This window comes from Schistocerca serialis, chromosome 3 (genome assembly GCF_023864345.2).
Source record: "Schistocerca serialis cubense isolate TAMUIC-IGC-003099 chromosome 3, iqSchSeri2.2, whole genome shotgun sequence".
Lineage (NCBI taxonomy): Eukaryota > Metazoa > Arthropoda > Insecta > Orthoptera > Acrididae > Schistocerca > Schistocerca serialis.
In genome coordinates this window covers 783,934,484-783,950,887 of record NC_064640.1, presented here as the reverse complement: position 1 = coordinate 783,950,887, position 16,404 = coordinate 783,934,484, and the positions used below count along the sequence as shown (strand labels likewise).

The window sequence follows — 16,404 nt, the reverse complement described above, 5'->3', positions numbered from 1 at the left end:
TAGATAGGTGGGTGTCAACAAAATATTTTCGCATTCGGAAGAGAAAGCTGGCAATTGAAATTTTGTAAATAGCTCTCGCTGCAAAGAAAACCGCCTCTGTTTCAGTGACTGCCACCCCAACTCATGTATCATATCAGTGACACTCTCACCCCAATTGCGTGATAACATGAAACGAGCTGCCCTTCTTTGATGTCCTCTGTCAATCCTACCTGGTAAGGATCCCATACCACGCAGCAATATTCCAGCAGAGAACAGACAAGTGTAATGTAGGCTGTCTCTTTAGTGGGTTTGTCGCATCTCCTAAGGGTTCTGCCCACAAAGCGCAGTCTTTGTTTCACCTTCCCCACAATATTATCTATGTTGTCTTTCCAATTTATGTTTCTCATAATTGTAATTCATAGGTATTTAGTCGAATTGACAGCCCTTAGGTTTGTGCGATTTATTGCATACCCAAAATTTATCGGATTTCTTTTAGTACCCATGTGGAGGACCTCGCACTTTTCTTTGTTTAGTGCCAATTGCCACTTTTCGCACCATACAGAAATTCTCTCTAGATCATTTTGTAATTGGAATTGATCGTCTGATGATTTTACTAGATGGTAAATTACAGCGTCATCTGCAAACAATCTAAGGGGGCTGCACAGATTATCACCTAGATCATTTATGTAAATCAGGAAAAGCATAGGGCCTATGACACCACCTTGCAGAACGCCAGATATCACTTCTGTTCTCCTCGATGATTTACCGTCTATCACTACGAACTGTGACCTCTCTGAGAGGAAATCACGAATCCAGTCATACAACTGAGACGATACTCCATATGCACGCAATTTGATTAATAGTTGCTTGTGAGGAACGGTATCAAAAGCCTTCTGGAAATCTAGGAATATGGAATCAATCTGAGATCCCTTGTCGACAGCACTTATTACTTCATGGGAATAAAGAGCTTGCTGTGTTGCACAAGAATAATATTTTCTGAATCTGTGGTGGCAATTTGTGTCCCATCACTCTCGCTAAGTAAAAATATTTTCCAACTTTTCTCAACAATTCCTTGTAAAACTCATGGTCATGGCTGCTATCACAGCCTTATGATCACTGATACCCTTCTCTACAGTAACTATTTGGAAAACACAGGTCCATGTGTTGCTAAGAGGTCTACGACGTTACCTTCTCAAATTGATTCTCTATCTGCTTCAATTAATGTTTGGGCACGACATTCAGAATAATGTCACACAAATTCCTGCCCCTGGCACAAGTTTTGATCGCATTACTTTCCCATTCTATAACTGTCAAGTTGCAGCCACCCCAAATTTCAATAAGACGATCAGGAAACTTAGTCACAAAATTTTGCAAGTTGCCACTGAAGCACTATCACTACAGCTCCTGATACAGGCTGTCTATAAAACCACCCGACTGCCATTTTTAACCCACCTTTGATGCTTAAAATCACCCAGATTACTTTCCATTTTGACTCCATGATAACCACAGTAGATATTATAAGATTCTCTACAGCTATAAATACGCCGCCCTTTCAACGTCTAACTTATACGTACGACAAATACTCCAATCTGAATTTAGTATTTCATGGTTATTCACTTCTGGTTTCAACTGACCAGTTGTTAATAATACTATCTGTGGATTATTACCTTTAACATACGATTCTAATTCTGGTATCTTATCACGGATGCTTTTGCAGTTTTCTGATATCACATTAACCTTTTCTATTTCTGATATGCACAGATAAGCACTCTCTGAGAATGATGTGGCTCTTGTTTATTCTACTTTGATTGCCAATTCATCTCCGATCAATCCCAAGGAGGGAGGAAGGCACTTTAAGAAACTATGCAAGTTGGCAATTTTTACATTTGTAGTGCAGTGCCTGATTTGAGAGTTACTTCTCAGTATGGGATTCAAGACTCAAAACCTGAACATTTGGATTTCTGATCCGACTTCAACTGAGCCACCGAGCAACATATCTTAATAGTATACATAGAAATCTTGTTTTATTTTTATATAGCAGTTGTCTTAAAGCTCTTCTGTATGATACACGAAATGACAGTATCATTGCTTCTGATTCTGCAATTAAAATAAATACTATGAAGTCACAAATGTGTTATTACTACTGAACAGCATACCTCCATTTAAACATGCAGGAACAAAGTAGAACACTAGAGCAGCAAATGGTGTAAAACGGCACCTTTCAACTTTCATTTCTGCAATAATTAATTTACTTTTTTAACATTTTCCCAACAAACTTCATTAATTTTCCTTTGTATTCTACTTCTGACAACACTGGGTTTGCACACATTTATGAAAATTTTATGAAGTAAATACTGAACAACTGGTGGGGTCAACTAAACCATACTGTAACTCCTTTTTAGTAAGTTACTGGTGCCATAATTACAAAGGTATATGAACAGCATTTTCTACCTCTACATATGTATTCCACAAGCCACCATGCAGCACATGGAAAGGGCCACACTGTTCCACTACTAGTCATTTCCCTTCCTGTTCCGCTCACAAATAGCACAAGGGAAAACGACTGTTTATATGCCACAGTACGAGCCCTAATCTGTCTAATCTTACCCTCATGGTCCTTACATGAAATGTATGTTGGTGGCAGTAGAGTCACTCTGCAGTCAGCCTCAAATGTCAGTTCTCTAAATTTTCTCAATAGCGCTCATCAAAAAGGATGTAGTCTTCCCTCCAGTGATTCCCATTTGAGTTCCCAAAGCATCTCTGCAATACTTGTGTGTTATTTGAACCCACCGGTAACAAACCTGGCAGTCCACCTCTGAATTGCCGTGATTTATTACTTTAATCTGACCTGGTGCAGATCCCAAATAATATTATAATATGGGTCACACTAGTGTCCTACAGTGGGCACTTTAGAGATGAACCCCATTTTTTTCCTAAAATTCTCCAAATGAACCAAAGTCAACCACTCGTCTTCCCTACTACAATCCTTACATGCTCATTCCATCTCCCACGGCTTTGCAGTGTTATACCTAGATAATTAATCGACATGACTGTGTCGAGCAGTACACTGCTCATGCTGTATTCGAACATTATGATTTAGTTTTTCCTACTCATCTGCATTAGCTTAAATTTTTTTACCTTTAGAGAAATATTGTTTACGTCATCTGGATCCTCCTACATTCACTCAACAATGACACCTTCCCATACACCGCAGCACTATCAGCAAAAAGCAGCAGGCTGCTATGTACCCTCTCCACCAGACCATTTATGTACTGGGTGATCAAAATGTCAGTATAAATTTGAAAATTTAATAAACCATGGAATAATGTAGATAGAGAGGTACAAATTGACACACATACTTGGAATGACATGGGGTTTTATTAGAACAAAAAAACACCCCATATTGCTAGACGCGTGAAAGATCTCTTGTGCGCGTCGCCTGGTGATGATCGTGTGCTCAGCCGCCACTTTCGTCACGCTTGGCCTCCCAGGTTCCAAGACCTCAGTCCGTGCGATTATTGGCTTTGGGGTTACCTGAAGTTGCAAGTGTATCGTGATCGACTGACATCTCTTGGGATGCTGAAAGACAACATCCGATGCCAATGCCTCACCATAACTCCGGACATGCTTTACAGTGATGTTCACAACATTATTCCTCGACTACAGTTATTGTTGAGGAATGATGGTGGACATATTGAGCATTTCCTGTAAAGAACATCATCTTTGCTTTGTCTTACTTTGTTATGCTAACTATTGCTATTCTGATCAGATGAAGTGCCATCTGTCGGACATTTTTTGAACGTTTGTATTTTTTGGTTCTAATAAAACCCCATGTAATTCCAAGCATATGTGTCAATTTGTGCCTCTCAATCTACATTATTCTGTGATTTATTAAGTTTTCAAATTTATACTGACTTTTTGATCACCCAGTATATAGAAAATGTCAGCAGTTCTATCACACTTCTCTGGGCACTCCTGATGATACCCTTATCTATGATCAATACTCGCCATCGAGGACAACATACCTAGTTCTATTACTTAGGAAGTCTTACAGCCACACACGCATCTGTGAACTTATTCCATATGCTTGCACCTTCGTAAACAGTCTGCAACGAGGCACCATGTCAAATGATGTTTGGAAACACTGAAATATGCAATCTGCATGTTGCTTTTCGTCCATAGTCCGCAGGATATCATGTGAGCAAAGAGCAAGCAGAGTTTCACACGAGCTATGGTTTCAAGTCTATGCTAATTTGTGGACAGAAGCTTTTCTCTTTCAAGGAAATTTATTATATTCGAATTGATAATATGTTCAAGTATTCTGTAGCAAACCGATGTTAAAGCCACTGGTCGGTACTTTTGACAGTTTGTTCCTTTACCCTTCTTATAAACAGGAGTCAACTGTGCTTCATTCCAGTCACTTGGGGCTTGCACTGCACGAGAGATCCACAATAAACACAAGCTAAGTAAGGGGTCTATACTGTAGAGTATTCTTTGTAAAACCGAACTGGGGTTCCATCAGGATGTGACAACTTATTTGCTTTCAACTCTTTCAATTGTTTTTCTACACCAGGGATCATTATTGCTATGTCCTCCACACAGGAGTTTGTGTGATTGTCAAACAACGGTATATTTGCATGATTCTCCTATGTGAACATTTTTTTTAAAATGCAAAACTTAAGACCCTGGCTTAATTTTGTTATCTTCTAATGCCACATCAGACTGGCAACAACTGATGGGCTAGAAGCTTTAGATCCACATTGCGATTTTACACTGGATCTAAATTTTTTCAGGTTCTCACATGTCTTTTGCTAAGGCATGAAGTGGTGGTAGTTGCAACCTTCGTGCATCGATCTTTTCACAGACATGCAAATTTATAGTAACTTTTACCTGTTTTCATTTGTGTCTTCTCTTTTGAACTGCGAGTCCAACAGCCTTTGTTTCTTCTGCATATTGTGAATTTCATTGTTAACCCACAGTGGCATCTTCCATTCTCAATCCACTTACCCAGCACATACACTATGCGATCAAAAGTATCCGGACACCCCATAAACATACATTTTTCATATTAGGTGCATTGCACTGCCGCCTACTGCCAGGTACTCCGTATTAGCGACCTCAGTAGTCATTAGACATTGTGAGAGAGCAGAATGGTGTGCTCCCCAGAACTCATGGACTTCAACCGTGGTCAGGTGATTGGGTGTCACCTGGGTCATACGTCTGTACGTGAGATTACCACACTCCAAAATGCCCCTACGTCCACTGTTTCCTATGTGATAGTGACGTGGAAATGTGAAGGGACACATACAGCACACAAGCGTACAGGCCGACCTCATCTGTTGACTGACAGAGACCGCCGATACTTGAAGAGGTTCGTAATGTGTAATTGGCAGGCATCTATCCAGACCATCACACAGGAATTCCAAACTGCATCAGGATCCACTGCAAGTACTACGACAGTTCAGCGGGAGGTGAGAAAACTTGGATTTCATGGTCAGGCAGCTGGCTATAAGCCACACATCATTCCAGTAAATGCCAAACTATGCTTCGCTTTCTGTAAAAGTGTAAACACTGGACGATTGAACAGTGGAAAAACGTTGTGTGGAGTGACGAATCACAGTACACAATGTGGCCATCCGATGGCAGGGTGTGTGTATTCCGAATGCCCGGTGAACATCATCTGCTAGTATGTGAAGTGCCAACAGTAAAATTCGGAGGCGGTGGTGTTACGGTGTGGTCGTGTTTTTCATCAAGGGGACTTGCGCTCCTCGTTGTGTGTGGCACTATCACAGCACAGGCCTACAATGATGTTTTAAACACCTTTTTGCTTCCCACTGTTGAAGAGCAATTCAGGAATGGCAATTGTATCTTTCAACACGATTGAGTAACTGTTCATAATGTACCGCCTGTAGTGGAGCGGTTACATGATAATAATACCTCTGTAATGGACTGGCCTGCACTGAGTCATGACCCAAATCCTACAGAACACCTTTGGGACATTTTGGAATGCCGACTTCATGCCAGGCCTCACCGACCGGCATCAATACCTCTCCTCAGTGCAGCACTCCGTGAAGAATCACCTGCCATTCCCCAAGAAACTTTCCAGCACCTGACGGAATGTATGCCTGTGAGAGTGGAAGCTGTCAAGGCTAAGGGTGGGCCAACACCATATCGAGTACCAGCATTATCGATGGAGGGCGCCACGAAATTTTAAGTCATTTTCAGCCAGATATCCGGATACTTTTGATCACATAGTGTACGTCTCCAGAGCACGATTTACAATCCATACACACGTTGCCCATAATTCCTCTGCGTCCATCGCACTGGAACTAAATAAATGTCTTCTCACTGTCTAAGTGGGTGCTAACAACTGCCTACCTGCTCTCTCTATCAGAAATACTCTCCTAGTCTTCTAGATTAATTTATTCACTTTAGTAACCAAAGTTGCTATGATGATATCACCAGTCACCAATCCTGTCTCTGTACAGATGCCATTCATTAGGTCATGTCTGCCTGTAGCACCAAGATCTAAAATGACTGTTTCCACTGCGTGTGGGTTGTTGAATTAGCTGCTCAAGACAGATTTCAGAAAACGTTTTCAAAGGAACTTTCGAGATAATCTGTCTGTAACCCCTGCAGTGAATCCACGGACGTCCCAGTCTATACTTGGTTGGTTGACGTGTCCTCCAATTAATATTTCATGATTTGGGTATTTACGCACCACTGAGCGTAGACTTTCTCTGAATGGTTCTAAAGCTGTCACACGGAATTTAGTGGCTGGTAAAAGCATAAGATAAGAAACTTCATTTCCTCTAGACCTGTTTTAAGTGCCCAGATAACTTCACTGTCAAATTTAAATTTGACCTCAATAGAGAGAATATTTTTGTCAACTGCAATGAACACATCCTCTTTGATGAGATCCAATTTCTCTTTCCAATGGATGTTCCTTGACTCACTAAATAACTCTGAGCTGTTTACCTTGGGTTTCAGCAAGGTCACGGTCTTGAGAATAATTTGAGCACAGGAAGTATCCACACATTATCAGAAAGGTTAGGGTGCCTGACACTGTGATTGAATGATTCGGCAATATTGACGTTATTGGTCTTGTCAGCATTTTTTGCCTATAAGAGGCATGTGTCACAGCAGCATCGTCTTAGTAAGTGAGAAATTTAGTATATTCAGAAGAACACAGATAATGAAATGTGATGTGCCTTATGGTTATGATGATTTTCCTCAAGAGACAACAGATGATGATCAGAGTGAGAATGAAGAGATACTGTCACTACCCTGCCAGGTGTCTCAATTCTCTTCACAACAGCCGCAGTCAGAGAAGTGAACTGATAACTGATCCAACAGTGATGATGACTGCTGAAGATGGAGTGGAAAGGAAGCTTCCTATCATGCCATCATCTGGAAAGAGGGCCTCACAGCATATACCTGTCACTGAGTACATGACTGTCATTAATGTTACTTGGGAAATCGGAGCCAATGACTGATATCATGTATGCCAGAGGTGCTTTTTCTGCTGAAGGCATGTCCCTGGATGACTTGATTGTGCACCTGGGCGCCAAATTTTATCATGGGGTAAAATGACTAGAGAAAGGTTCCTCAAACTTATCAGATTTCTTCGATTTGACGAAATGTTCTGAGCTCATCACATTCCTGCTGACAAGTTAAATGTTATTTCTGAAATACCAGAAGATGAAATATTGCTATCCCAGATGCACAACTGCAAGGAAATGGAAAATGGAAGAAGTTAATGCAAAATTACCTCAGCTGCTCCTGTCCCTGTGAGAGTATTACACTTTATCAGCAGTTACTTCCAGGTAAAATCAGGTGCGGGTTTCTCCAATTTATGCCAAATAAATCTGACAGATGTGGACACAGGTTTTGGATAGCTATAGGCAAGGCATCAAAGTGCTTTTGCAATTCCTTCCTCTACAATGGTGAGAACGAAGGCTGACCCGACAATCAGCTATTCGTGTATCACACTTTGTCTTATGGAACCATTTCTAAATGAAGGAATGGATGTCCCAGCAGACAGCTTCTTCACTTCAACAGAAGGAAATGTAAGCAGGAAGAATGAACAAGCTTTCCTGAGATATCCCCAACTGTGTGAAGAAGAACTGTTTTGATTTACACTTCATCACCTTGAGAAAAAAAATGATAAGCCAGAATGAACCCAAAGAGTTACAAAGGGTAGAAGAATAACAACTTCATTATTCTCAGCACACCACATCTGGAAGCTGCTATGAGTGACAAAGAAAGAAGAAAGCAGAAAGTGTTACCATCTATAACACCATAAAATATTATATGAATGATGGGGATCAAATGATTGACTACGACTCCTTGCAGGAGATGGCTGATGTATCTCTCTTACAATATCCTAGACATAGCAGCAATAAATGCATGTATTACTTACTAGCAAATAACCAAAAGGGGAAGGCATTCACTCTTCAACTGGCAAATGAACTCACAAATGGGAAACAACAAAGGGCAGTATAGCAGGAAGACTGGAATGAAGAGGCAGATGTCACGCTGCACAACTAAAAATACAAAATACGTATTTAAGGAATTTGCAAAGATAACTAGACCAATGACATCTAGAAAAAAGTGCTGTCAGCTGAAAATGGTTTCTGAAATTACCAATAATTCACTCCATGGCTAATATCAATGTTTAACAACAAACAAGTAAAATAAATGAACAACTATTGAACGATTTTAATGATGGGCCACGTTACTTGATAGACAAGTGATTTCTTTAAATCCAAAATGGTAATCTAAAGGTATTAGACCTTTGAGGTAAGGCTTTGATTACCATGTATATATCCAATATTAATGAGCACAAAAGTACAAGCCTTACTTTAATCATGATGTGGATTTTTAATGTAAATCTCTTTAGGGATCACAAGACCCTTCATGCTGTTCTGGAGGTATCAAATTTTTTACTGTTATATTAAGCAGTTATTCATAGTAACCCCTTAGTAAAAGATAACATATTAAGTCAACATAAAGGATGAATTTTGAACAAGTAACGTGAAACTAAGATAAAAGCCATTAACTGCAATGGGAAGGAAATACAAGGGTTCTAAATTTGGTACTTACAAGGGTGTCCCAATATGTAATGCCCCAGAATTTTTTAAGTGAAAACTCTTGAACTTTTTTTAAATAAACAAATGTTATTAACATTCTATATAATTACTCTTCATGTCTGAATATTTATTTCCCAACATAGTGCCCCTGGCAATGAGCACATTTCTCCCAACAAGATACCAGTTTGTTCCCACCATTACCGCAAAATGTTTGACGACAGAGCCACAACCTCACCTCTGTTTGTACTGCTTCATCACTATTGAAGTGAATCCTCTGAAGTGTTCCATAATCCCATGGCACATGATCTGCACTGCGGTGAACAGCTTTTAATAGTCACTGCTCTGGCATTTTCAATCAGTCTTGAGACTGCAAATGCATGTACGGCACAAAAACAGATGGGATTAACCGTTGCAGTGGACTGTGTGCATTTGCAGCCTCAGGACTGACTGAAAATGTCAAAAAATCAAACATTCAAAGCTGTCCAATGTAGTGGACACTGTGCGACACACAGTTAAGTTTTGGAAACAGATGAAAATTGGTTACGGCCAGGTCACGACTGTGTGGAGGATAATCGACGACAGTGAACCCAAGGCAATTAGATTGTTGTTGATGCTGCAGCACCTGTGTGTGGCCTGGTATTTCATACTGAAGCACAGGGTACTCTTTGTGTGGACAACCTCTTTGCATTCATGCATTCAGTTTTCCAAGGGTCTCACAGTACTGTGCAGAGTTTATGGTGATGCCTTTAGATATGATTTCCAAATGCTCCACACTTTGAACACTCTAGAACACCGTAAGCATAACTTTTTCTGCTGATGACATGGTCTTTAACTTTTTTGGGGTCGATGAACTTTCTTAGTAGAACTTTACTGTTGCTCTGTTGTTTCTAGGGGTCAAAACGTTGAACACCCAACACTGCAGGTTAGGCTACTGATGTCGATACAATGATCATCATACACAGCTCTCATTCTTCTCAGAAATTTCGATTGGAGGCACATTTACTGCAGTTTTAAAATCGATTACAGCATGCTGTGTCTCTTGTACCAACATCGTTAAGTAAAACACTGCCATATTACATGCTACAATTTGGAGCCCTCTAGTGGTAGAAGGCTGCAACCAGCATCAGTGAAAATAAAATATGCATGATACACACTACCTCAACCAATACTGAGAACAGAATAAAAGATCCAGAGCGGTGTCCGACATGCCCACCGCACAAGCTGGAAATTAAAGTAACAGCTTATTTATGAAAATTGGAATGTTTAAAGCCTACTTTTATCATTGTTAAGAAAGTCTCACAATCTCATGGTGATTCTGAACACACAATTCAACACAGTATTGAAGTGTTGAGTGTGATAAATATACCACCAAGAATGAGTAATAGTGTGTATTAACATGCTTATCTCTATGAACTTCCAACATGCTGAAATAGCTTGGGTCAGCAACTTCTGTTAAGCAGCAGAACAAAAAACTAGGCCAAAATTGCAAATTTTTCACTGGATGACTAGTTTTGGGCCAAGATCCATTTTCAAAGCATCATAACATAGACAAAACTGGCATTTCTGAAGATGTCAAAAATGTGCACTGAACATTTACAATGCATACAGATAGCAGTAAATGTTCATTGCACACTTTTGACATATTTGGAAATCTCTTTTTGACTATTATGATGATTTGAAAATTTGCCTCTGCCAAAAAAAAAGTAAAAATTTGCAATGTTGAACTGGTATTTTTGTTCTATTGAGTGCTTGTCTTTATTTGCACACTCAGAAATATGTTACTTGTCCAGTCACCAACAGAAGCAAGAATGACGGTAAACATACACAGCATACGAACTTAATGGACAAGGCTGAAATTGCACAGTATCTCACAGACAAATGTGTGATACAAAAGTAACATAGTGATTATATCAAAACTTCCAAGAAGTTTGTACTCCCAGAGAACAGTTCTTTGATTAATGATGAAATGAGGTTTTCTAACCTTTATACTACTTGGCATGAAGGGACTTAAAATGTGAGAATTTCAGAACGACTACTGGTGTATTTTCTTGTTTCATTTTTTTCTTTTTAAATCTGCCTATCAGGAATGTACGGCATTTATGATTACAACAGAATAATCATCGGTTAGGACCACAAGCAGACACATTTTACTGAACAATTGTTTTCTTTTATTGAAAACACAAACATAGTATACTCTACAATACGCTTATGATAGACCTACTGCTGTCGTACTGGAAAATGGCTGTTAAGAAAACGAAATCCAGTAATCATCTTATGATCTGCACTTGTGAACCAGACAGACAAATATTCTGGTGACAAGAATTGATCATGGTGATTTAGAGACGCAATTTCTATAAATAATACACTATACTCCCAAGTCCAACTTAGCTTCAACATATGCACACACCGGAACAATTATGTGCATATACTATGCTGCACAGCTTTCCGACATTGTTAGCAACGGGTTTTAATAATGAACATTTTTATTTAAGCTTCCCTTTGAAACATCTCATGAGCCATTTCACAATATAGTAAATTTGTTGCAATGACTTAAAAATAACATGAACTACCACCATCCAAAACAAAATGAACAAGAGTGGAACATGAAATCCAAGCTAGATATTAACAAAAGAAAAACTGTTTGGGCAGCAGTTTGCTAGCTAGCTAACACATGTCCTTTGTATCTTGTTTTCATACTGAACGTAAAATAGAACACACTAGCCTATAACACTTGAAACTATATTGTGTATAGAACTGTATTCAAATATTTTGTCACTGCATCAAATGTAGGAGAAAGTATAAAGTAGTTTCTAATTAATATTCTCTCAATAATGCTGGAGTATTACAGACCACCCCACCTGTGAACTTGGTTGTGGCAACATGACTGATCTGTTGCATAGCCCAACTGACGATCAGGTTAGAAACTGACAGTTTGGTTGCGAGTTAGTGAATTCAACAAATGTGAATGCAGAAAAAAATGGATGTATTGAGATACAGTTCCATAGCATAACCCACCACTTATGCCTGCACCATACTTAATGCACTTTATGCCACACAAATTAAAAATGCACAGCAAGTATTTTATGAATATGTATCATACATAAACCACAAAAAAATCTACAATGTAGTCCAGTGATGTACACAAATTAAGAACTCTGCTACCACCAGCACAACCAACACCACTATTATTGAACAGTTGTGATAATTTTCTGACACACTGTGCTGAGGCTCTTCCATCAAGCAAATAGGGTGAACATACATCACACAAATTTATTCCAAAATTCATATATTTACTTTCATTTTTTCCAGTACTATTCCCGAACACAAATACCTGTTGTAGTTATTTTGTACCCACTGACATATGGCCTCCTTATGCTTACTCTTGTAAAAGAGCATTAGCAGAAATATTCACTCTTCTAAAAGAATGAAATCAAAAAAGGAAATAAAATAATTTCCTCATTGCGTGGTCATGAGTTTCCAAACCATTAACACTTTGCAAGACTGCACTAAACAAAAATGGAAAGACACTGTGTGTGTGTGTGTGTGTGTGTGTGTGTGTGTGAAATAAAATACATTAATCTTCACAAAAATCTGAATTTATAGCATCTTCAAACAGTATCATACACACTTTGGAAGACACGACATCAACGGTTTCATGTAATGATGCATGAAAATATGAGTCCCAAACAAAGTTCTAACATGACAGATATTGTGAGGATTGTTATTTTTGTGTATTTTAGAATGAAACAGTCAACTGAGAAATTATTTGTGGAAGAGTCCGGATTTCTCACAATTCCATTACAGGATTCTCACAGAAGGGAGTACAGAAACATCTGATTAAGCTACATTTCACACGTCAAGGCAATACCACTCAAACAAAGCACTTAATGAACAGTGCGATGTAGAGAACTTCATTCTACTGCTTCAAAAAAATGATTTAAAGAGAGATATATCCATCCACTTTGTACAAGACAGCGACAGCAGCATTAACCGCACAAGATGGCGGGGTACGTGGGCTCATTCCAATCTACATGTCATGGCTATTTTCATTTACAGACGCTCATAAGGCACCATTATGACTGTTCCACAGAAAGTTAACACAGTAGTGAAATGAACAACCTCCACCCTTCAACATATGGTAATCCATAAAAGGAACTCATGCATGGGTAGTAAATGTCAACTTCCCGTATCACGTTACAAAAGCATTAACAAAAAGTTTTATGTCTGGCCAAGAAAGGGAGCCAGTGGGCCATTTCAGTCACCGTTAAAATCTCCCATTTCCTGTGAACTTATTACCAATTAGTGTGACAGTTACAGTCCCCTATAAACCAATCACACAATACTACAGAACGTTACAGCTAATGCAGGAGCAATTGTTTTAAAAATAAACGAATCCTGTGAAATAGTAGTCATTCTGCAAAGGATACCAGAAGAGCAAAATAACACAGTCAAACACATACTAACCCTATCAATGTGTGTGCATGAATTCATCCATTGACATATGCATGTTTACCAAATATACTTAAGACTTCCTAAACAATTATGCCAAAATTTATGTACACAGGACCTAATCTGAGTATTATTCACTTAGACTAGTGTTTTAATTTACACAAAGCAGAATGTAAAGAACTTGCAAATATTTATCAACACAACTTCCAGTAGGATATTAGCTCTCTCAACAAGTGTCTCAAACCTAATACAGGTAAAACTGTTGATGACGAAATACTGTGTTTAAAGAAAATCAAAACAAGGTGAAAACAACCAGTGTGCTCAAGACACTACATAAACAACTTCATTGACTACATTTAATTAAAACTGTAATTACAATTCATGTTTACAGGGCCAATTTTTTTAATAAGTACCTCAGATCAATGTTTTAGAGAACATAATACACACTGGGAACGTGAAATAGACTCAATTGTCACATTTCATACTGCTTGATTCGTTCACACCATGGGAAGTAACATTGAGAGACGAAAGTAAATCGCACGTTTTCTTTACAAGAAAATTAATCTTTTATTATAAGGCTATCATTCTAAAAATATTTCGGTATTTCTCATCGTACTACTTCATTATTATTGTAAATTTATCAGTTCACTTTAGTCATTGACATATACACTGGACTAAGGAAATGTTTCCAGCAGATTTATGTCAATTCAAATCCATTATACCAGCTTGTGGATGTTAAGTATTTTGTTGTCAATTTCACGTATAGTCAGCTAGGCAACGACAACGAGCATTATATGACATGAGCGTTGTATCTGGAGAAAATGTCTGTCAGTATCACACTGTCACGCAAAGAAACCACAGTATAAACATCGAAAGCAAACAGATGGCGGTACGTTCTATTGGAAACTTAGCATATTTGATGTCTGTGTGCAATTTTCTTTACTTTCAGACAGTTGTTGGGCTTCATACCGCAGTCTGTGATGACCTTCCAAAACCAAAACAATGTCGATACCACACCAAGTTGTACGCAACAAATGTATGAACGAAGCATATATATCAAGATATATAAGCCACTTGTTGTTAGAAAAAGCTTCTATGGAACAGTCAGACTTTAATTTTCAAGAATTCCGCCAAACGCCTGTCAAAAACCTCTGTCAAAACGTCTGAGACAGAAACCAAACAGAGAAGCGAAATGATGCATGCAAGACATTCTACAGCATTTCTCAATGTCAGCAGCCCCATTATATATGTAATGATATCGGTCGATTAATTTCAAATGGTAGACTTACCGGGTTGTTTATTTGCAATCTTATTAAAACAATTTTGAAACACTTCGTATAGGTGCATGGGCTCGTCGTCGCTGGTCGCCATCTTGATTCTCACAGCACAGCAAACTGTCTCTGTGAAAGACTCAATGCCGACATCTTTTACTATATCCATCAGAGATGGCAGCACAACGCACTTTACACTTTGTAGTAAGTCTCGCGAACACCGTGAGAAAAGACCACGCAACAATGAACTGAATAAAAAACGTTTTTATTATTTCATTTGCAAATATGTGTCGATTTGTGCAATTCGATAAAAGTTTGCTACTTTGTATCTCAGTGCAATATGACGCCTAGAATTCGTGCTAATAGTCTTGGTCGTTCATTTTATAGACCATTGACATTTGCGCGCATACAACAACTTTCATTAAAAAGTCATTTTAGAGTTCAGCCGAAATTATTTAAATACAATAATATTACCCTGGCGAATCTGGCAACGATGTTAAAGGATAGATCTCTCTTAACATTATGGCTCTACCATCACATAGGTGAATAATATACTCGACAAGTTGTGATAAATACGTCATTTTATAACCGTTCGTAGATGTAATAAGTAAGTGTAAACTAAAATGACTATGAAACATACAAAAGACGGCAAGAACGCACTATTGTACTTTGAATGGAAGATTACCCACGAACACGGAGTTAATTTCTGCAGGTGCCACAGCCACATGAAAAAAGGCCACCATTGTTAGCATCATATACTTATCACACAGAGGAACCTGTTAACTGTCGACTCAAGATTTTCATAAGGAACGTATTTGTTTTTGAGGACATGTTACCGGTGCCTGACATTCCGACAAAAATTATATAAATCGGCTCACACGCATTCGGCAGTTTCTACCTGCTGGTGGAAAACCAAACACGGATTCGGCAACTCTCCTAATCAGTCCCCGAGCAGAACACCTGAATTTGGCAACTTCTACCTGCTGCTATTGTTTGCAGTGGTTCGAAAACAATATTGAAAACAGCGCTCGAATGAAAGAGATCTAAATGAAAGTAAAATGTACATAGAAACAAAGGTTTTATTTTACATTAGACATACTAAAATATTTCATGAAAACAACTGCATTTATTTGACATGCTCATGCTAATCTTGAGGCTGCTTCGATACGCAGTGACCCTCACTTTTGTTGTATGAAAGCTTGCCTCTCTTTGACGTTTGCATTCGTTGTGCTGATGTGGCCATTTCTGGCAGAATTAATTTTTCTGTGCGTATCGGTTTGTGCATGTTTCAGACTTTTTAAAAATTTGAAGATACTTGGGTGTGAAAACTGTCACAAGCGTTAGCAGTCCGCCGCAAGGACCCAGAATCCGCTGCCCAAATGTATGGAGGACACAATGCACGTTTTTCCACACCGATGTAATTTTCCACTATGTAATCTGCAAACTTACTCAGTTTTTCGTCTTGTATGCTGGCCAGGTTGCAAAAAACAACAGGATCATGTTGTGGGCTTAGTGCAGCCTCTGTCCTTTTTCCACTGTTCTGGTCTTGGTACAACGATATCAAACCAAGTTTTTGTATTTTTCGCCACATGAAACGTGTAGAATAATTTTAT

The 16,404-nt window shown here is 38.7% G+C and overlaps 1 protein-coding gene across 6 annotated transcripts in view; it reads right to left on the bottom strand.

The window, feature by feature from the left end:
• LOC126470629 (transcription factor 12) overlaps positions 1 to 14,896 on the bottom strand; it is a 748,727-nt gene extending 733,831 nt beyond the window's left edge. For all 6 annotated transcript variants that reach the window (XM_050098596.1, XM_050098600.1, XM_050098601.1 and 3 more), the window contains exon 1: positions 14,810 to 14,896. In XM_050098596.1, the coding sequence (XP_049954553.1) occupies positions 14,810 to 14,891 (82 nt within the window). In that variant the 5' untranslated portion in view covers positions 14,892 to 14,896. The remainder of the gene's footprint in view (positions 1 to 14,809) is intronic.
• Between the last annotated feature and the right edge of the window lie 1,508 nt (positions 14,897 to 16,404).